This window comes from Tiliqua scincoides, chromosome 1 (genome assembly GCF_035046505.1).
Source record: "Tiliqua scincoides isolate rTilSci1 chromosome 1, rTilSci1.hap2, whole genome shotgun sequence".
Classification (NCBI taxonomy): Eukaryota; Metazoa; Chordata; class Lepidosauria; order Squamata; family Scincidae; genus Tiliqua; species Tiliqua scincoides.
Window position 1 is genome coordinate 204,997,087 of NC_089821.1, and position 22,509 is coordinate 205,019,595.

Consider the following 22,509-nt stretch of genomic DNA (forward strand, 5'->3'; position numbering starts at 1 on the left):
CAATGACAAGCATCATCCTCACAGCAACATACAGGTATAACCTAATTATCCATGGATTTTTTTTACCCAAAGTTTATCTCAGCGCAATGAGAAGGACTTTTAAATCAAAGGAAAAAGACATTTAACAATAGCCTAGTTAATGGGGGAGAGGACAGCCAGTCAACAATCCATCGATCATTCTCTCTCCAGGCACTTAGAACAGCTTCACTCCCAGGCAAACGACCCCTCCCTTTGCCCTGAAATAAGTCATTATCACCTCCTCCTTTCCTTGACCTGGGCTCCTGGGGAAGGTAGGGGTCACTGCCTCGAAGTGAAGCCTTTCTAAGTACCTGGAGAGAAACAGATTACAAAAGGTCAGCAAGACTGTTTTTAAATCCCCAAGCAAAAGGACGTTATTTTTAAAGTGGATTTGCTTTAATGCGATTTTTGCCATCCACATGAGTTCCAGGAACTGAACCCTCGTGAATAACGAGACTCAACCTGTATTCCCAAAGCCATCCTCTGTTGTCCCTTGGGAAAGCATTAGTAGACAAAATGGATGGCAGGCCCTATCACTGGGGAGTGGGGCTTGCTGGTGCACTTTCACTCCCTCATTGTGTGGATCCATTCACACGAATATAATGCCTGAATAACACTTTAGTGCAGTGTTTCTCAACCAGTGGTATAGGTACCACCAGTAGTAGTAGAGGTGGTATCTGGTGGTACTCACAGGACCCCTGGACACCTGCTACCCAACAGCAAGACCAGGAAGATGATGCAACAAACAGAGGTAGGAGGCTTGGCAAACAAAACTCCAAAGCATGCTTTTCCGCGCTCGAAAAAGCCTTGCTGTCCACCCTGAGCCTCTTATTGGTGTTTGTCACATCACATCTGGCCTCCCAACATAGAAGTAATTGGCAGTGAAGTAATTACCAGTTACTTCTCATGGTATTTCCAAAAGGTAGACCATGCGAAGTGGTACGGTGGGGGACAAATGTTGAGAAATGCTGCTTTAGTGAACTGTTAATACTAAGTATCATTAACAGTGAAAAGGAGAGAGGATAAATAGAGAAGGAGAAGGAAGAAGGGACAAGAACGGATTAAAAGAGCCTGATGTGGAAGAAAGAGGAAGCAGGAAGAGCACCATAGTTAAATAACAGGGAAAATATGACTTCTGCATTGAGCTATTGTAACACCAAATAAAAAACATCCCTCCCATGTTCAGTCGCCAAAGTTCACATGCAGCTAGTACAAGCCTACAAATCTTGATTCAAAAGTAAGTCCCATTTTGTTCAATAGAACTTACTCCCAGGTAAGTGTGTTAAGGATTGCAGCCTTAGGATATTAATCTGATTGGCACTTTGGTCCAAATGATCTGGAGACATGATGGGGCAAAAGGCTAAAGCGGTGCTACCCTCACCCTAAAGTCCAACTATGGATAGTGATCTTCCACTGTTCCATTCCACTCCATACATTTTTTTCAAAATGCTCCATATATTTTTTTAAAAAAAGAAATGGGTTGGGCCAAATGACATGATTGACGTCCGTTTGGCCCTTACCTGCCCTGTTCTAGTGGCAATATAGGTAGGTGCTCTGATGCTCTAAATTGAGGAAAATATTCCTCCAGTGTCAAATATATCGCATGTGTATTCAGTAGTGAAATCCTCCAGATTCCTGTTTAGGTAATCCATTGTTGGTGCAATCCTATGCATGTCGATTCAGAAGTAAGTTCCATTGTGTTCAATGGGGCTTACTCCAAGGAATGTGTGTATAGGATTTCAGCCTTTTATTAAGTTGGTGTTTGTCTTTTGAAGTTACTATCTTACATTTTTTCCTTTTTCTTTTTTTTTAAACCTCCAAAACTTGCCTACAGAAATCAGTACGTATAAGGTTTTAATTTTATTACTCTTTTAGGCTTTTTTTCTATATGCTTCATTCATTTTCTAAATAGACTTGCATGGTACCTATGCAAGGTGTTGCACAGAACAGCTAACCATTTATCCAGTGCTCCAACTGTGAGACTAACACTTCAGTTCACCCTAGCAGCCCGTACTATCTGAAAGGGACATACTGCAGCTCAAGATCAGTTCTGATATTACATATTCACATCTTAAAGTGAGAAACCGAATTAAGAATGGCAGAAGATACAAGTCTGTCATCTCATCAACAAGGTTGGATGAGATGGAAACTCTTTGAAATTGCAACTCTTGTTCAGAAGTTCTTCATGTTCCCAAAATTCAAATTAACACCTGTATTTCCTCAGTGTGATCACTGAAGATTTTGTTACTTCTGTCATTTTTAATTAACTGGCTCCATCCTTGCACATTTATGATGAGTGTAATAGAAACATAATGTTGGAACCAGCTCTGAGTCTGACATGAAAAGAGGCTAATACTGAACTTGAGTTTTTTTTAATTATTCATGGAGATGAGATATAGTTCTGATGATACAGAAATCAATGTCATTGCATATAAGGAGGATCCCAAAGTTATGATGTCCAATGACTAGTGAGTTGTTAATAATAATATTTCACTTGTGTTAGCCACCTAAAAGCTGGTAAAGGAATGTGACAGTCATTTGAATAGGCTGGAGAATGTGAATACTTTTTCTTTCTTGTCTTTCACAATGCTGCAACTCAATTGACTGTTAAAGGTATAGACAATTTATGGATGATGGGTCTATCAATGAACATGACAGCTAAATGAAACTTCTGTCTGTAACTCTGAACATCAGATTCCAGAGACAAACAAGAAAATGTTATCACATCTTTGGAAGCTCACAACCAGGACATCTAGGTTTTTTTCCACTGAGGCAATAATTTTATTGATGAATGTAACTTTTATGCTGTCCGTGCATAGTCAAGCCCTGAAGCTGTAAATGTTGTGCTATTTAGGTTGAGTAATCTTCAGAGCTTTTAAAGAACTCAATGCGGAATAGCAAACTTTGCTAAATCGTTAAAATGACAGCTACGAAGACAAGTAATGAGCTGTAATGTCTGTCACATGGAATTGGGATCACTCATATCCTGAGTTGTTTTAAACCTGAGGCTATTCATTTCTTCTTCCAATGTAAAAGTACATAACTAATCAGTGCTAATTTTTTTGCTAACTAATGGAAACTAATGAACTACAATTTTAATCTGAAACATTTTCATTAAGACAGGAATAATATGTAGATTTCCAACTTCTTCATACCCTGATATCTGGCCCATGGCCTTTCCTTGCTACACAGCATCAGGCAACCTCAAACCATGCCATAGCCTCAGACACAGCTATTTATCCACTCTTCTAACAGTGCATGCCTATACATGTTTGCTCAAAAGTAAGTGCCATTATTCCGTGGGACTCACTCTTGGGTAAGTGTGCATAGAACTGCAGCCGTAATCTTGCACTTTGCTTCTATTTTGCTTTTAAACCTAAAATGATTTATTAAAATTATTTGGCATAAGAAATACCTGATAACGGAGTTTTCTCAGTTTTTCCAGTTGGTGTTTGAACCTACTGCTTAATCTTACACTTTTTTTTTTTAAATATGAAGTTGCTGATGCAGATGACACAGTTGAAAACTTGGAAAAGGAAGCCAATCGGCTGATGGATAAACTCAAACCAATCAAACAACTTCAGGATAACTTGGGGAAAAACATCTCTCAGATTAAAGAACTGATCAATCAAGCCAGGAAGCAAGCCAATTCTGTAAGCCAGTTCTTTGCTCTGAATATTTTGTGCATATTACTAATTTCTTCGTTGTGTTATTTCCTCCATGAGAATATCCCAGTCCCAGGTGTATAAGCCCCAGATGTATAAAAACATAACAGTGTTGATAACCGAAGCCAGGATAAATGGAAGACACATTTCTATCATGGGACAACTTACTGTGTATTAGTAATCTAAGAGTTACTGGCAGCACTTCCTGTTTAACTCTAGTAACATAGGCTTGAAGGAACCACATATTACATATTTTTCACATTTTTATACTGCCCTTACTTCAAGGACCTCAGGCTTACAGCAGGACCTCCTGCCCTGGTTTTGTCCTCACAACAACCCTGTGGGGTAGATTAGGCTAAGAGATAGTGACTGGTCATAGGTCACCCTCAAAGCTTCATGGCTGAGTGGGGATTTGAACCTGGATCTTTCAGATCTAATTCCAACACCAGAACCACTACACACCATCCTGGCTCTCTATGGCTCTACGATGTATGCCTATGATTATTTATTTGAGAAATTTATATCCCACCTTTCCCCTGCTGAAGCAGATGCCTTTGGCTTACAAAGCTTCATAGTAGAGTACAAATGAGTTTATTACAATAATTGTTCTACAGGCAGCTCATAGAACCCTTCTCTTCCAGATGGAATCCTTCATGGTGTGGTTGTCACATCGGGCATCCAAGTATGCCTTCCGAGCTAGCAGGAGCAGTTTCAGGTCAACCAAGCTCTATACATTGACTCCTCCTGGCTCTGTTGTTTCACGACAACTTTATCAGCTTTTAGTCTCCCATCCAAAGTTCAACCAGGACTGCTCCTACTTAGCATTCGCATTCTTCTGGCGACCTTCTGTTCAACCACCAGACCATGACTGCTGATGGAGTATAGAACTGACATGGTTTCCTCATAACCAAGTAGTATTGTTTCTTATGAGATGCTTGCAAATTAGTGTCAATATTTTAAAAAATTTAAAGCGGTTGTGAGACATCCATCATGAATTGGATATATTGGCTACCGTTGAAAGCTCCAATATTGTTCAATATCAGGGAATGCTTATGTACATTCTCCATGGGAACTTTCCCCAATGATTCCAGAAACATTGCTCTGCTTCCACAGACTTCTATGCGCTTCCTGTAGCTTTATATGTGTGACAAACGTGCAGGGAAAAATATCATGTTAAGATGTGAATGGAATATTATTTCATGGGCATCAAACATATTACATTGTATCTGCCTGTTGAAAGAGAGTTTTGAATTCATGTTCTGTGAACATGTTGGCCCTTTTACCTGCAAAATGCATACATTTGGTTATGGCTGTTCTGTATGGAGCTTGACAGCAACGCTGTAGCATGTTAACTGGAATTGCTTTTCCATTTTCTTGATTTTCTTCACCTTGTGTCCTTGGGTTAAAAGCATCATTTTCTAAGCTCATTACTGAATCTTGAATCGGTCTTCCCAATGTAATTACATTTTAAACTCAGGGATCATCCAGTGATGCAAAACGTATTTGCCATATGACCTGCAAGAAATGGTAAAGAAATCCTTAGAGATGGATATTGGTGAGCTACTGTTTAATTCAGGCCAAAGCATCACACTTCCAGAAGTCAAAATACCAAACTGAATGTACGTACAATAATAACAGAACAACATGTTCATTTGATTAACATTGCATATAAACAGAGGCAGGGCAACATATTACTTTGTTCATATCTGAAATAATTTTCTTCCATAGGCTTTTTTCCTCATGTTAATCATTCCTCTGAGTAGATCCCTTTGCTATTATTTTCCTCTGTATGTTTGGATTGTTTTCACACCGTCCAATGAACACTCGAGACAACAGATATGGGAGAAAGGGACACTTTATTTGCAGTTACAACAGAAGAGGAGGCTGAGATCTGCAGCATCTGAGGCAGCGAAGCCCCCTGTGGTGCAGAGGTGGGACCACTGGGCGGTACCAGAACACATCTGCCCCCAGGCGGGCATGCACCCGACTCCAAACCGCATCCCGTTGTTAGGCGGCGCAGTTCATCCAGGTCTGTCCCTTAAGGGGAAGGCAGCCGGACTGCGGGCTGTGCTGCCTCAAGCCACTGAGCCTCTGAGTCGGACCCCGCGGTCCCGGCCAGGGCCCCATTTATGTCCTCGTGCCGCCAAGCCCCTGAGGACTACAGTTGGGTTCTGCCCTGCCTATGCCGCCTGATGGTGCATGCCCAAAGTCCAAAGTCCATTTCATGCCTCCTAACCTGCACCACCTACCTTTTAAAGTGACTGATGTCAGCTGGAAGGGGAGAAACCCCTGACCCCTGACAGTCTGGGGTAGGCGAAAAAACTGCCTGCCCCTAAGTCAATCTTGGCAGGCAGCAAAAAATTCCTATCCGACCCCACACGGTGACCAGTAAAACTCAAACTGCCCTCAGGGCGGGCGGGTGGGTGTCCACACAGCGCCCATGTGCAAAGGCTGAAGAGGGCTGGGCCCCTTTAAAGGCCTCTGTAGCCGCCCAGTTCCAGCCCTCCTCCACTCCCCCCACTGGGAGGAAACTCTTATGTTCCAGGCCAGGCTAAAGAAACTCCGCCCCTTAATTGTGCGATCGGGAAAAGCCCACATAGGTGGCAGTCCAGTAATTCCCCCCAGAAGGCATTTTAGTCATTCCATTAAAGCAACTTTTTAAACACAGGCTATTTTAGTGCTAATTGGTTTGACCTTGTTCCCCTTCTGCTCTTTTTTTTACTTTTATTGCTGTGGTCACCAGCACCTTTAAAAGTTTCATAATTTTTAGGTATGTTTAATATAGGTGTGCAGCTTCAAAAAGGGAAAATATAGTATATACTGTGACTCGTTCAGCATGTTTATTTATAATGCTAGAAGACTGAATTCTTGTCTGGGTTGTAATATTGATTTACCACATACTCTCATTCCTAAAATAAATAATGAACTGGAGTTGTCAGCACTGGGCCTTATTCACTGTCACATAATCTAGTTAATCTTCCTTATTGCTAAGTAAATTGCGCTGTGAATGAGTTTAACAGCCCAATCCTATCCAACTTTCCAGCACTGATGCAGCTGCAATGCAGCCCTGGGCTGAGGGAACAAATTTTTCCATACCTTCAAGAAACCTCTGTGACTGCCACCCACCATAGACTGCAGTGCACATGCCCTGTCATCACAGCTGCATTGGCTCTGGAAAGTTGGTTAGGGTTAGGCTGTTAGTGTCATGTTGGTGTAGGTTCACTTAAATTCTATCATCTACATTGAACAACTTCTAGCACTCTTGCAGACTTATTTCCTATCCAAGGTAAACTGCTAGAACTAGTTCACATAGATGAGCAGACTTTTCATCACATTCTGTCACATACATAGCACGTACCACATTCTGTCACATATAGCACATATCATAACACTGTACAAGTGTAAATGGTAGGGGGAATTGCAGCTATTTGTGTAATCATAGAATTATGCACTTTACCCTTCCTCCCATCTTCCAGGCAGATAGCAGTGGATCCCTTCAGTTCTCCATGTTTGAACGGGCACAGTCAGCTGAGCACTGACTTCAGGATTGGGCTGCCCAAATTAAAGATTAAAGTATCTGTGTCTTCTGGAGCCAACTGGCACATTCAGGCCATACCTGCCATTTATAATGACAATAATATTTCTGTATGCACCAAGTGCATTAGATAATTAGTTTTAAAAGTTTAAAAGGTCCCTCTGAGGTAGAAGTATCAACAATTAACAGCAGAGCAAATATTCATGAGAGGCTTCCATAATGCAAATTTAAGACAGTGGAGAAGAATTCATTCAAAATAAAGTTGCCCATGGACCACATGTTCCACCAGAAGCAACGTGCCTGTACCCTTGTGAGTTCATTAGCTTCTTTCTTCTGAATATATTCAGCAACTCAGTTATCGGAGCTGACCCTTCTTCACTGTCACGCATGCTACTAATGCTTGTTCCAAAATAATTGCGTTTTGATGTCAGTTCACCATGACAGCGAAGATTGGCAATAGCTATAATCAAAACCCAGCATTCAGAAAGGAAATTGCAAAGTGTTCTGTCTGTTTAGACCTCAAGAGAGCATGTGATGGAAAGGTGAGAAGTATGCAATCCATTCCATTTGTGTTGGAACACCTTACAGTTTCATTGGCAATAATGAGCTGTCTAATTTGAGTTCTCTGTTCTGTTTCTCCCCCCCCCCCCCGTCTTATAGATTAAAGTATCTGTGTCTTCTGGAGGCAGCTGTATTCGCACATACAGGCCAGAGATAAAGAAAGGAAACTACAACACTGTTATTCTCAATGTGAAGACGACAGTTGCTGACAATCTGCTTTTTTATCTTGGAAGCAACAGATTTGTAAGTTTGGATTTCTGCTTTCCTTTTGAACATTTCCCAGTCCGATTAAGGCTCTGACACATGTGGAAGATGAAAATGTCATTACAGAGGCAGTAGAAGGCCAGGGGGGTGATAAATAATATTGTACCTCTCAGTAAAGGCAAACAATAATCAAAAGGGCTACCTTTTTAAACCATTAGAGGTTTTCAGAATCATGCAACTGGCAGAGATATTTGGTGTTTGCTAGAATTCTGGCATGAAGAATGCTAAGGTCATGAAAACCAAAGCAAAATTGAGTTGTTCTTGTCTTATTTCTTCTAGCAGGGAGAAAATAGCTGTGGAAATTAATTGTGGAGGAAGGCATAAATAGAGGAAGAACTCAGCATTCCTTTCTGTCCACCCGCACAGTGTTTTATACTTCAGTAGTATTTAATCCACAGCAAATGGTTTTGTAGTTCTAGGTTGCAATCTTGTACACACTTTCTTGGGAGTAAGCCCCACTGAACACAATAGGGCTTACTTCTGAGTAAGCAAGCATAGGCTTGTGCTGAAGTGTATCTAATTCGGAGTTTAGGACAGCAATTTTCAACTGGTATGCTGCTGTACATTGGTGTGCTGTGAAAAGTCCACAGGTGTGCCACAGAAGCTTGGAGCAGAGTAGCTGAAAATTGCTGAAAAACTCTTCTGGGTTTCACAGTTTTGTTTTTAAGGGAACTGTGTGAAGTAACTTCACTTTTCTGTCCCTCTTCCTCCACTGGCTCCAAGAAGCCAGCAAAGAAGGAGGGAGAGATGATTCATTACAACAGATTGTTGACCTAGAAACTGAGCTGCAGAACCTGGAAGAGTCTCCCTGAAACGGTATCTCAAGAGGCAAAAACCATAGAGAAGACCATGGTATCAGTATGCCATGAGAAGGAAAATGTTGAAAATGGCTGGTTTCAGATTTTAGTAGCACAATGCTTTGTATGTCTACTCAGAAGTAAGTTCCATTATGTGTTCAGTGGGGCTTACTCTCAGGAAAGTGAGAGTAGGATTGTAGCCATAGTCATTAAGACACAAATATTTACAGTGCAATCCTAAACATGTCTACCCAGAAAGAAATCTCATTTTGTTCAGTGGGACATACTCATGGGAAAGTGTGCACAGGATTGCAGCCTTCTTTTTTATCACTTTGATTGGTGGATGGGTCCCAACAATATTTCATATTGGTCACGGCTTTGCTTGGCGGTCTTTAGCTGGCTCTGGGCTGAGTCATGTCATGTTCTCACTGACGAAAACACACTCCAAAGGCAGGTATGTTTCATGTAAAAAAGAATGCAAAAGCTTGGCAACCGAGAAGCTCAGTGAGAACAACAGGTGCTATGCAACCCACCAAAACAGTGTTGTGATCCACAGTTTGAGAACCACTGCACTAGGCCATTATGGGGTCTGCAGTTAGTGTGCCCATCTTATTTTCCTCGCAGCTCAGTGTAAATTTCTCAAGTTTGTACTTGAGTCACTGTCCTCTGCTGCTATTTCATTTTTAATATGCTCCTCAATCCTTGCCTTGTACTTTGGTTACTGCTTTTGCTCACAAGTACATGTTGCAATTATTGGTCTAATAAAATGTGTCTATCCTAGACTGACTTTTTGGCCATTGAAATGCGTAAAGGCAAGGTGGATTTCTTTTGGGACGTGGGATCTGGTGTGGGACGCATTGAGTATCCAGATCTGACAATTGATGATGGATTTTGGTACCGAATTGAAGCATCAAGGCAAGTATTCGGTTTTTCTTTTCATCCTGACCATCACCATATTTTGTATTTGTTCTATAGAACGGCAATGCCATGCCTCAATTTCAACTTACTCTTTAAGAGCAAACCTATGATGGTATGAAGCAGGACATTTTCAGTAGTGACATAACAATCATGCTGTGATGTAATTTCTTACTTGGGACTGTCTGTCAGAAACAGTCCTTGCCAGTTTTAGAAAGTAGGTACTGTACAAACAACCAGAGTTGTTTAGGACGTCTTTTCTGAATTGGTGAAATATGATCTGTACAGACACATTTTCTACTGGCCCCTTGATTGGATAGGGAATGTTGTCTTATTATTGCTGTTTTATTTTAGCATTTATTGTATGTATTATCAGTTCAAATTGCTTTGAGCTTTCCAGTATGAATGGAAAAGCAGAATGTGAACATAAGACATACAGTGCATAAACAATTTTAAAACCTTGTTGGCCTATGTATTTTATGTTCTTGGCAGCAAGGAGATGCATGCCTTAGAGAAGGCACTCATCTTTGCATGTCACCCTGAAAGTTCAGAAAGTGTAAGACTGCAATTCTGTACATATTTACCTGCATGTAAGCTTCATTGAACATACTGGGACTTCTGAGTCAACATATATTGGATTGCTAATAGTATGCCCATTTGCTTTTGGATACTACCTATAACATAAGAAGCCGCTCCATCCCCCAGTTTTATATTCACATTATGGAGGAAAGTGGGGAACAGGTGAACAGTTGAGGAAAGAAGCAATTGTGAAGTTGGAAATTAAAGGTACAAAAGATCTTACAGAGGAGGTCTTCAATTTGGATTATCTTACTATGCTCTTCTAACTTCGCTGTTCTCACCTTCTTGCTGAGAATATACAGTTTCCAGGTTGTATTAAAAACAGAAGCAATTTTAGCCAGTTTTTAAAATATGTTGTCAATAGTTAAAGCTTTCCTCTTTTTGTTGTTTTCTTTTGCCATAATTTCTTTTGCCACTACAATACTGAGCATAGGGAACGTTGTGTGTCATATAATGAACATCATAGAAACACTAATGATTTCTGAAGCCAATTACATTATTAATAACAGTCTGTGTTCAGTGTGTATATTACCTGCATAATGTATCTTCTATTCAGGAGCACTGAACAGAGCCCAGTAATTTACATAACATCAAAATCTGATGAAGAATATTAACTTAATAGAATGGAATGTTATTCTGTCAATATGTTCATATAAATTATGCTGTGAATCTCACCCATTTAAATAGCTTTAAAAATAAGGAGACTGCTGCTGGGCTGAACAGATAAGTCCCTCAATTTCTCATATGCCAAGAGATACCTCTCACCCACTTGTCCACGTGCATTCTGGGTGGGAAACATGATTTCTGAACTATTTAGTAAAATATGAGATTCACCTATTCCAAATAGAAAAGTTGGATAGATGTTTTAGAATAAAACATAAACCATTCATTAAACCCAGATTTGGAACATACAAAAAATAGACATCTATATAAATATCTTCATAATAGGACCCTCAGGAATAATGTGTGAATAGGTTGTAATATTAGGGAATATTGAATTCCTGAAAAATTTTCAGAGGCATCTTCTATGCATGGAGCTCCACTCCTGGAAGACACCTTCATGCAGTTCTCAGGAACTTCTCCCTTGCAGTGCGTCCCACGCTCCAGCCCCCTCCCCTAATGTGTTTTAATGAGAGCTGCCTTAGAAAGGAGGGGAAGATAAGTAGCATAAGAATGATTAGTTTCAAGCTACTCAGGTTACAACCCAATGTCACTGACCTTATTTTTCTCATGAAAGTACTGTATAAAACCTAGGTATTATGGAAGCATTTTAATGTTGTTAGATGTTATATCTGATGAGAATGCTAAACTCAGTATTCATTAGTTTATACCAATTAAATAGACTTCTGTGAAATATATTAAAGCTTGTTCATGTCTTGTTAAGTATGTTATACGGCATCTTAATTATTCTCTAGCAATAATTTTCATTTTATAGTCCAATTATAGTAGGCACTAGTAGAACTGTTTAACCCTTTTACTAGTGATTTGCATGACAGTACAATTTATGTTTCCTAGATAATATTCACCAGGGGATGCCATGTACGCTTTGTTAATGTTATCAACTTGTTGAGACAAAACAGATTGGATATTAAAGACCTGACATTTGCAAAGAAAAAAAAACACTTCACTTAGTGAAGTATTTCTGCTTTATAAGATATAGGATACTGTAGGTACCTGAAGCAGCCAAACACCATTAAACAAATAAGGGTACAATCCTAACCAACTTTCCAGCATGGAGGTAAGGGCAATGCAACTCCAAGGTAAGGGAACAAACATTCCCTGACCTTGAGGAGGCCTCCATGACTGCCCCCCAACTGCAGGATGCAGCACATGCCCCACTGGCACAGCTATGCCAGTGCTGGAAAGTGGCTTAGGATTGTGCCCTAAATGTATTAAAGGATTGTTGGGTTGGGGCGGGGGGCTTTTAGTTTTTTAAAAAGATTAGGAGTCTGATATTCATTTGTTCTGTTCAAATCATATCTTTAGATATAGGATAAGATCTTTAGATGCAGAAAGAATGTCATTCCTTTTAGAATAGGATATATTAGTTTGGGGCTTGGCAGACAAAATATACTAATAACTAGTGGTTGATACATATTGCTAAGCGAGTGTTTCCTAGACCTGTGTAGGACAGTAAAGAGATTAGTAAGAAGCTGCTGTGAGGGGATCTGGTATGGCTAGCCCATACAATGTGGTGGCGGCTCCTGGGGATTTCTTTCTCAGGTGCATAAAGTGATATTACATCATTATCACTCGTAATAGTCATCACACAATTCTCTGCCATCAGGGACACCTTCGGTTAGGCTACTGTGCTGACACCTGGCTGATGAGGACCTGACTGCTGGGTAATCTGTTTTCAGCAAATAAGCAGCCAGGTTAAGCTGGGACCCAACAACATTTTCTAATAACTAAGAGTCGTGTACAAAAATTTGAAAAATGTTGGCTTGTATGTGAGAGCATCATTATTGATTCAGGACAATTCATGAATGTGTTACTTCATGATAACATTCTGTCTCTTCCCATGTTTTTTGTTTTTGTTCCCCATGAAGAACTGGAGTAACTGGCACAATTTCTGTTCGGGCATTGGATGGTCCTAAAGCCAGCATTGTACCAGGCACTTTTAGTGCAGTTTCCCCACCTGGTTACACAATCCTAGACGTGGATGCAAATGCCATGTTGTTTGTTGGAGGTCTGACTGACAAAATAAAGGTAATGGTCCTCTACATATCTAGTCCAATTTTATCCTTTTGACAGATCACATATGATTCTACTGGAATGCACATTGCATCTTGTAGGGGGTGGATCCAGAGGTCTCCTCTGGATAAGGAAGCATTTGTTCCGTTAACCTGGGGTAAGCCTCCAGCACCAGAACAGGTCAACTCGGATAGTATTTTCACTGACACTAGTCTGAGTGGACTTAGGAAGGCTGATCCAGGTCCAAAAGGGGAATAGGATATCAGTGTCACCACTGCTGCTGATACCATCCCCTTCCTGACCTTGTTCTGCCACCCATTCTGACATCTTCTCCCAATTCTTCCTCCTCCCTGCCCTGTTCCACCTACTTCCTGTCTCCCTCCTGTCCCACACACTGACCTACTGGTACCAGTGGATGTAACAGACCCACTGATGAGCTGCCACTTACAGTGGCAGCTTGGCTACTCCTGATAATGGTCACACTATAAAGTACCTTACACAGCCAGAACGATAGTTCTGGTGGCATAAGGACACCTTAAGATTGGGCCGTTAATCAATGTACTATTTTTATAAATTCTTATTGTTTGCCTTGCTATTTTTAGCCATTCACTCCTCCTTATTCTTTTTTCACATCCCTTATTATCAGTTGACATTTCTTTTGTCACATTTTATGTTTGTTTTTGATCTCATGTGGGCAGGATTTCAATTTTTCCACTATTGTAGATGGATGCCAAAGACTGAATTTGAGACCTTCTGAATGCAGAGTATATTCTCCCCCACTGAGAAACAACCCTGACCTTAATGGGACACTGAAAATGATAGTGATACCTGTGAAAATGGCTAGTGATCAGTACAGATAAATTATTGAGAAATAAAAATAAATAATATCTTTTGCACCACTCTCTCTAAACTTGCTTTCAAAATCTGACTCAGATTGAAAGCAGAGTGCCTGTGGATCATGAAGTTCTCAGAAGTGATATAAAAATCACACTTTGCCAATTAAAACATTCACAGTAACCTTGGAATAGATCACCCAAATGGTTAGACTTTCAAGTCATGCCTCTCTTTGAAAGTCAAGTTGCTCTTCTCCATATGCTTGCACATTAATATTTTTAATATTCATAATTACTTCATGAAAAGTAGCAGGTGCTTGTGTGTCTGAAATTGCTAAATATCTGGAATTGAAACTAGCTCATATTGATGAAGTGACACCTGAAAGTGAACAAGATACTTTTGAAAAGGACAGGCTCCTCTTGGAACAAACACTGCTAAAGATGACCTTAGCCAAGTAACTTTTTGGAATTTGAGTGGTGAGGGGGTAATGCTAAAGTTTTATATTTCTGTCCTGAAAAGATGATTTATAGCACCACATACAAAACGTGAACATGTGCAATCATATAAAAAACATCAAATTACATATTGAAGAATGTTATATTCTTCAAATGCCAAATATCACAAAGTAGAAAATCCTCTTCAATCATTGATGTCAATATTATGCCACTTCTTCTAAAAATCAATGAGAATGAAATTATGCATGAAATTTAGGTTTTGCTTGTCTTCCATCTCTTATGCTGCAATCCTATGCACACGTGCCTGGGAGTAAGTTTCTCTGAAAACAGTAGCCCCTTACTTCTGAGTAAACTTGGAAACAGGATTGTGCAGTTATTCTATTTCACATTTTCATCACACTATTTAAGACTTCTCCAACTTTTCACAGCAACAAATGGCCCAATCCTATCCTCCCCCTTCCCCCCCCCCACTGATTTAGCCACACCAAAAAAGATCTGAGCTGTATCTTGCGGGGGGGGGGGGAGCAGAGCAGGAGGCTTTGGGAGGGAAAAGGAATTTAAATCAGTGCTCATACAGTAGTAGTGCCAAGTTGTCCAATAGCAAGGAGTTTAGAACTTAACCCAACATGCTTTCTTTTTCCAGAAATCTGAGGCTGTTAGAATCACCACCTTCACTGGCTGTATGGGAGAAGCTTATTTGGATAGCAAACCGATAGGGCTGTGGAATTTCAGGAACATTGAAGGCGACTGTAAAGGTTGTGCTGTCAGGTAAGATTGTCTACTGTCATACATACATAAATAATAAAATACATATTATCTGTAATTCTGTTAAAATTATTAGTACAAATAAATTAACATGGTATTTTCGTACTCCTTAAACAATTACAATATAAGCAACTTCAATTATTATTAGGCAGAAATGAATAATCATATTAAATAAGGCTACATGGAATGTTTATGGACATGGCAAATTTAAATGGCAAGTGCCAGAATCTAAAGATAAGGATTTAACCAACTTCAATATATTAAGGGTGTTTAAATATCGTATTTAAATATATTAAAGCTGACTCTCGTTACCATTTTTATATAGGAATTTCATGAAACTATTGTAATTTGGGCATGGGGACCAATGTTGCAGAAATCCAGTCATGACTTTATAAGACATGTTGTGGGTAGCTGCTAGATTGACCTCAGTGCAGTTTACCACATCAAAAATGGGGCTTGCCAACTGGTTCTGCTACAGAAACTAATTCGGCTCCTTCCCTCCACCTTGCCTTAGTCTGTCCGTCCTTGGCCAGAGTAAGGGCTTTGATGTCCCATTCCTGCATGGGTCCACCTCCCTCTTCCAGCCCCACCCCATCCACCCATGATGCACTCGGCTTCAGTATCATGATTGCCAGGAAAACTGAGCCCCTGGTCAAGCTTCCTGCAGGTTTCACAACACACTGAGGCATAACTGCCTGAAAGGCAGCAGACTGTAGGGCTCCCCACTGTGACCAGGAATTGGACAGCCCCTACCTGTCTGGTAGGTCCATTCCAAACTATGTTTTCCCTCCAGAAGATACATATAGGAACTTTTCAGAAAGAATACATGTTTTGGACTTCTGTGTCTGCTTTTTCACTTATGTGTACAGCCGTTCTAGGAAAACCCAATGGGATTTTGAAAGTTTCTTTCTTGCTTAGCCCACAGGTGGCAGACAGTGAGGGAACTGTTCAGTTTGATGGAGAAGGTTATGCTACAGTGAGCCGACCAATAAGATGGAACCCAAATATTTCCATGGTCATGTTCAAGTTCAAGACATTTTCTTCCACAGCTCTTCTGATGTATCTTGCTACACAAGACTTGGTAATGCTTTTGTTACATTACGGACCCTTTCAGTAGCTTGCAAACAGAGCTTAAAGTGCATAGATGTCACTTTAAAAAACACAGTGACAACATAATCCTGTGGTTGATTACTTGGATGTAAACTTCATTGTGTTCAATGAGGCTTATTCCCAGGTAAGTGAGCATAGGATTACAGCCTGTGTTTTAAAGACCTATTATTGCTTTAAAGAAAAGAAAAGAAAAAATGCATGCACATACACACATTGATTTGTGCAGCTCAGTGAGCAGAGTTCTATGAGGATCATTCATTATATAATTTCTAGAGTTGTACTTTGTAATGTTTTATTATCAAAGAAGTTTTACTGTGGGACTGCACAGCTCTTGGGCACTTTCTCAAGTCAGTCATAGTTGGTCATAATATGAAATGTAAAGATATTTTAAGGAATACTTATTTTTAATGATGCTTTTATATGTAATAATTTGTCGCCTTGCCTTCTGCCTTTATAAACTTGGGTATTTAAAAAGTGGGACATTTTTAATTAAACACTATGGGCATGATTTGGTTTGGGTCTACAGAGGGACTGCCTTCTTCCATACATTCTGGCCCAATCCCTTAGGTCATCTGAAGGGGCTCTCCTTAAAGTGCTGCCTTTATCCCAGAGAGGGTGCAATTCAAACCTACTTTCCAGCACTGGCATAGCGGTGCCAGTGGGGCGTGTGCTGCATCCTGCAGTTGGGTGGCACTCACGGAGGCCTCCTCAAAGTAAGGGAATGTTTGTTCCCTTACCTCGGTGCTACATTGCCCTTATGTCAGCGCTGGAAAATGGGTTAGGATTGTGGCCTTAGTTATCTAATTTAGAGGAATGGTGGCACAAGGGCAAGCCTTCTCTGTAGTGGCACCACAACTATGGAATTCCCTATCAAGGAACTACCCCTTCCCTAATGGCTTTCGTCTTGTGTGTGTGTGTGTGATGTGTCATCTGTCTGCCCTTATTATGTTTTTATTTATTGTTGTATTGTTGCATATATTGTGGGGCTTTTTGTTTGTTTTTAAATCTGAAATTGTAAGCCATCTTGGGCATTTGCTCTGGTAGAGGAAAGGCAGAGTATAAATCTTTTAAATAAAGAAATAATGATTCTTTTCCATCACATTTTTTTCCATGTGAGGGTATGGTGCCCATTTTGAACAGATCCCCATAAGACTCAATAGATAAAAGCACTCATGGGTGGAGTTGTTTTATATTAGAACTTCCAGCCTCCCTGTCTTCTGTGTCTTACCTCTTTTACCTCATGGACTCTGGTGATTCAACAATCCAGGCCAAGTAAATCTCTGTGGAGCATGAGCTCTCCCTAGGCCGTGTTACTGGACTGAGCATGGTCACCTGACCCCTAGTCTAGATTTACAGCCCAATCCTATCCCCGTTGCATCAGCAGTACCACCAGGTCTGCCGGAAGCCTCCTTGGGAGAAGGGGACTTTTGTCACCTTTCCCCAAGTAAGGGCACAGGGGCCACACTGGGTCTCCTCCATTCTGCACTGGCTGTTTTGTTGGTTCAGACTGGAGGAGCTCCTTGTCAGGCTTTTCAGCTTGACATGGAGCATAGGATCTAGAGGAGCAGGGTTCCACTGGTCCCTCCCCTCCCTCCCCGCCCGGTTCCTCTCCCTGCCCCACCCTCCCCCCACCTGGAATGCCTTCCCTCCCACCCTCTCTGCACCACTGCCTGGCAGTGCACCTGATGGTAGGCACTCATCTGGCGTCAGCCTCTCAGCGCTGAGCCCAGTGCCGACTGACATGGGCCCAATGCTGGCACTCCTTGCTGTCACGGTGCCGTAAATATGCTTTATGGCATGTTTATGGTACCCAGCGTTGGCACTGGAGCTCATCACTGGCCTTGGGAGAATATATTCAATCCTATGGATTATGGGGCCAATCCTATGGGCCCAATCCTATCCAATTTTTCAGCGCAGGTGCTGCTGTGCCAATGGGGCATGCACTGCTTGTTGTGTAGGGGAGGCAGTCACAGAGGCCTCCTCAAGGTATGGGAATATTTGTTTCCTTACCTCGGGGCTGCATTGTGGCTGCACCGGTGCTGGAAAATTGGATAGGTTTGGGCCCTAAATCAGCTGATCCCTTGTCTCAGTGGCAATATATTAGGCCGTATAAAATCTTTGTGGCTTTCCAAAAAGTGAACTTTTTAAATTGAGAGCTGGCTTGTAATATTGCCTTAACTCTTTTGTGTAATACTTAGGATGGAAGCTGGCCTACCTCTGCTATAGAGATTTGGTTTGGTTAAGATGTTTGGTATATTACAATGAATGTCCAAAAATTCACTTGTATGTGTATAAATAGTAGGGAAATATGTTATGGATATTTGGCTATGCGCCATTAATGACAGTGAATCTGTCACTCTGCTGTCATGAATGGCCTTGCAATGGTGCAAATGGTGCACCACAGTTGTGCACAGTGAAGCCACTGGCAAAAATCGCCAGTAGCTCCACTTGCACATCAGACTCACCCAGATGCTTCACAAGCCCAGGTGAGATGAAAGAGGGGGCATTTCAGGGGAGAGGAGCGTTGGGGAATAGGCTGGAGGGGGTGAATCCTGGCAACAAAAGTGCATGCCAGATCCTATCCCTGATTTTCCACCTCACCCCACCCCTACCTCTCCTCAGACGTATGCTAGGAAAATAGCTGACCTGGGTCTGAAGAGACCTGTAGGTGATTAGGTGGTCTGCAACAAGGTAAGTAACTCTCACTGGCCATCTAATCACACGTAGCCCACCATATTATGCAGCATGTGCTCCTGCAGCATGGTTGCATGGTGTTGGTAGGGGATAGAATTGTACTCTTAGGCTTCAGTGAGGCTTATATCTGACTGGACATGCATGGCATTGCACTTCTATACAAGTGGAAGCATTTATACATGCACACTAATGCTTCTGCCTTTTTTTCTGTCTGACCACACTTCTTTCTTTTGTCTCCTTGTGCTGTCACAAAGGCCACTCCCAAACTTCCTCTGAATTTTAGGAATGGCTTGTTGAACAAAAGTAGGGAAATGATTCAGAACCCTAATACTTGCATATAGCATATCAGCTGTATGATATGGGAGTGGAGTGGGAGTCTAATGATAAGCCTAGGAAAACAGCTCTTGTTCTATTTAATTAGACATGGAGAAATGTATCCAAACTAGTTTTGGATATTTCATTATTATATTTTTATGTTCATAATTAATATAAAATCATCATCAGAACATTATAATAGAAATATGTTTAATTTTCCGACCACCAAGATTTGTCTGTTATCTGAAGATATAAATCATGTTTGTATTTTTTTACAACTTTTTTAAAGAGTTGTGCACGTAAGAAAAATATTAATTTGGAGTCTTGAGCTGGAGCATTTTTGTTTTCACATTATCAATATTTGCATTTCCATGATTAATCTCACTCTCACTTTGCCGTACCTTGCTAGTCGCAATAGGTTACAGCTTGACTGGAAATTAAAGAGCAACATCTTTCCAGCTTAGTCAATGACCTTCTTAGAAACTGAGGCAGCAAGAAATGAAACCTACCATTGATACTTTTGGCAGGGATGGATGACAACAATACTATCTGAACTGTTAAAAAAGCCCATGTTGCCAGGGGGAAAAGCAGTCATTTCATCTTTGATTATTTTGCATCAGAAAAGTTGAATTTGTTATTCTCTATCTAAATAACATTTCTATGCTTCTCATTAACAGAAAGATTTCATGAGCATTGAGCTCAGTGATGGGCGTATTAAAGTCAGTTACGATCTAGGTTCAGGAGCAGCTTCTGTTGTTGGCAACCAAAACCACAATGACGGGAAATGGAAATCATTCACCTTGTCAAGAATTCTAAAACAAGGTGAGTTCCTGCAGTGATAACATCATACACATCCTAATTATCTTATCTAGCACAGCTAACTATCTAATCATGGGGAAGATGATGTACCAAATTGCTAGGTTTAGAAAGTTGTAAAAGAAAGTGATTTAGCAACTTCTTCTGCTTAAATTACGAGTGACTTGGGTTAGCTGTGACTGATTGCGGTGTCAAACAGGTCTCTTATGATTTACTTTTGAAAATGGTAGCTTAATTTTTCAGGCATAATTCCGCCTTACAGCTGCCTAAATTATACTCTAAAACGCATCTGAGTGAAAAATGTTTTTTTCATGCAGTGCCCTGATGTTGTTTAAAGTTCATAAAACAAACCTGTGCTATTTCTGTTAGAATTTAAATTGGTTTTGTATTTCATGGTGTATTTCATAACTTGGATCTCTCCCAAATACTTTAAAGGCAGAGTGTTAAGTATTGGTAGAACAGAGTATCTATCTTCAAATACTCAGTGGACTCTTTGCTAAGTACAATACCCTGTAATGCAAGAAAAATAGGCTTTCCACAAATGTGTTTATCTTGGGTGATTACAAGAGTTTGACCTAAAATAAAATCCTAGGAGAACGTAGACGGTCGAGCTCAGGCCCTGCTTCCTCAGGCCTTATAAACGCCTAAGGCATCACTTCTGGTTTCCCTCTAAAAACCAAAAGTGACATACTAGGACTCCCGAAGGCCTTAGAAGACTTTCTGAAGCCTATGGAGGGGGTGAGCAACTTTCACAGGCCTCAGAATACCCTCCAGAAGTGACAGGAATTACCGAGTTAAAGGTACCGGGACCCACAGATTTTATTATTTGTGGGTTTCGGCATCTGCAGGGATTCCTCAGACTGAACCCCCATGGATAAGGAGGGACAGCTGTATACCACCAGTAAAGTGTCATTAGAACATACCCTTAGATTATGTTTCCTTGTTTAGAGTTTTCTTTCACTGAAATTACTCCTGTAAACTTTCTTAAGGGTATGAATGTGAATGTTTGGATGGTTAAGCAGAAATAACAATAAACTTTGACACTTTCTTTGTAGGTCAGATCTATATTAAACTTTCTCTTTATACTTCCTCAGCTAACGTATCAATTGTAGACATAGACTCAAATGAGGAAGAGACCATATCAACAGATTCGACAGGGAGACACTTTGGCCTCAACCTGAAAGCCAATGAGCCAATATACTTTGGTGGTTTGCCAACACTGAGAAACTTAAGGTAATGGTATTTAACATAGTCAACTGGAGAATTTCAATTTTAAAAAGTATTTTTTATTATTTTAGTTTTTCTAATAATTCAGGAGCACCGTATATTTGAGACTTACCTCTGCAGTTCAGGAACAGTGTACTGTAAAACTTTTTTGCAAAGACAAAAGTGTTCATCAGAATTAGACCTTTCCTATAGGAAGATGCTTGGAGAGACACATGGTATCACGTGGAAGGCAGTAGCATGCATGGCTTCTACCATGTTCTATCTCATCCTACCTTCTCCTGCTTTGTTTTTTCTTCTAAGCTGTGTTGAACAGCTATAGCAAGGACTGACTTAGCAAAAGGAGACTCTTGATACCACTTTCAGTTTCCCTCAGGATCTGCCTGTAAATATCAATTCACATCATGAGTAAAAAAGGCTGTTTACTGAGTTGGTTTTAATTTTATTATTTCATTTATATCTTGCCTTTCTTCTGTGATGGAACTCAAGGTAGCACACGGAAGTCCTCCATCCAAGGCACAGAGAAGACCCATATCTGCTTACCTTCTGCAAGGTTGCCATAATACATGCCTGTAGATGTCACATACAGTCTTGCATTGTCAACTTATTCCTCCTGGGTATGGGAAGTTCAGTGCACACAATGAGGTCCACCATGTAAAGATGGCTTCTCCATTACTATAATTTCTTTGTGCACAAAGATTAGCCCTTCTCTTTGGAAAAATGGTGACATGCAAATTCTAAATTCTGCTCAATTCTGTGCATTCCGATCCTTAGCACACCGATTTCTTAATTAGAGCACATGACTGGTATACAACTATTACCTTGTGTGAAGCTAGTATTACTTAGGTTGCCATTCCAGGTTTCCTTTAGATTTGACTAGTGCTGTGGAAGCTGAAGGAACCATTCATAGTTGTAATGAAAACTAGGACTTCCTTCATAACCACCCAGCGGCAAGAGAGATGGTTCTCCTTAGTGCAGTTCCAAATGACTGGGAAAACAACCATGTGGGAAGGGCCTTCTATATCATATGATTGGCCCTGTCATCCTGATTATTTTATTTTATTTTTCAGTAGCATGTAATAGTAATAGGGGGAAGTTGCTTTGACCCCTGGTTGGTTTGCAAGAGTGAGAGAGAGCCTATAACATCTTTTTCTTTTATATGGCAAGCTGCATTTGGGACTCAGGAAAGTTTCCAAAGTCAAGTCCAAAGCAGCACAGAGGCTTTTGTGCAAAGGAAAACATCACATCTTGCTTTTTTGCTCAAGTCT

The 22,509-nt window shown here is 40.6% G+C and overlaps 1 protein-coding gene across 8 annotated transcripts in view; it reads left to right on the forward strand.

The window, feature by feature from the left end:
- The window catches only part of LAMA2 (laminin subunit alpha 2), a 485,843-nt gene that overhangs the window by 425,750 nt on the left and 37,584 nt on the right, over positions 1-22,509 (forward strand). For all 8 annotated transcript variants that reach the window (XM_066614516.1, XM_066614463.1, XM_066614481.1 and 5 more), the window contains 8 exons: positions 3,517-3,671; positions 7,879-8,022; positions 9,622-9,755; positions 12,884-13,043; positions 14,961-15,085; positions 16,001-16,163; positions 19,879-20,023; positions 21,112-21,250. In XM_066614516.1, the coding sequence (XP_066470613.1) occupies positions 3,517-3,671; positions 7,879-8,022; positions 9,622-9,755; positions 12,884-13,043; positions 14,961-15,085; positions 16,001-16,163; positions 19,879-20,023; positions 21,112-21,250 (1,165 nt within the window). The remainder of the gene's footprint in view (positions 1-3,516; positions 3,672-7,878; positions 8,023-9,621; positions 9,756-12,883; positions 13,044-14,960; positions 15,086-16,000; positions 16,164-19,878; positions 20,024-21,111; positions 21,251-22,509) is intronic.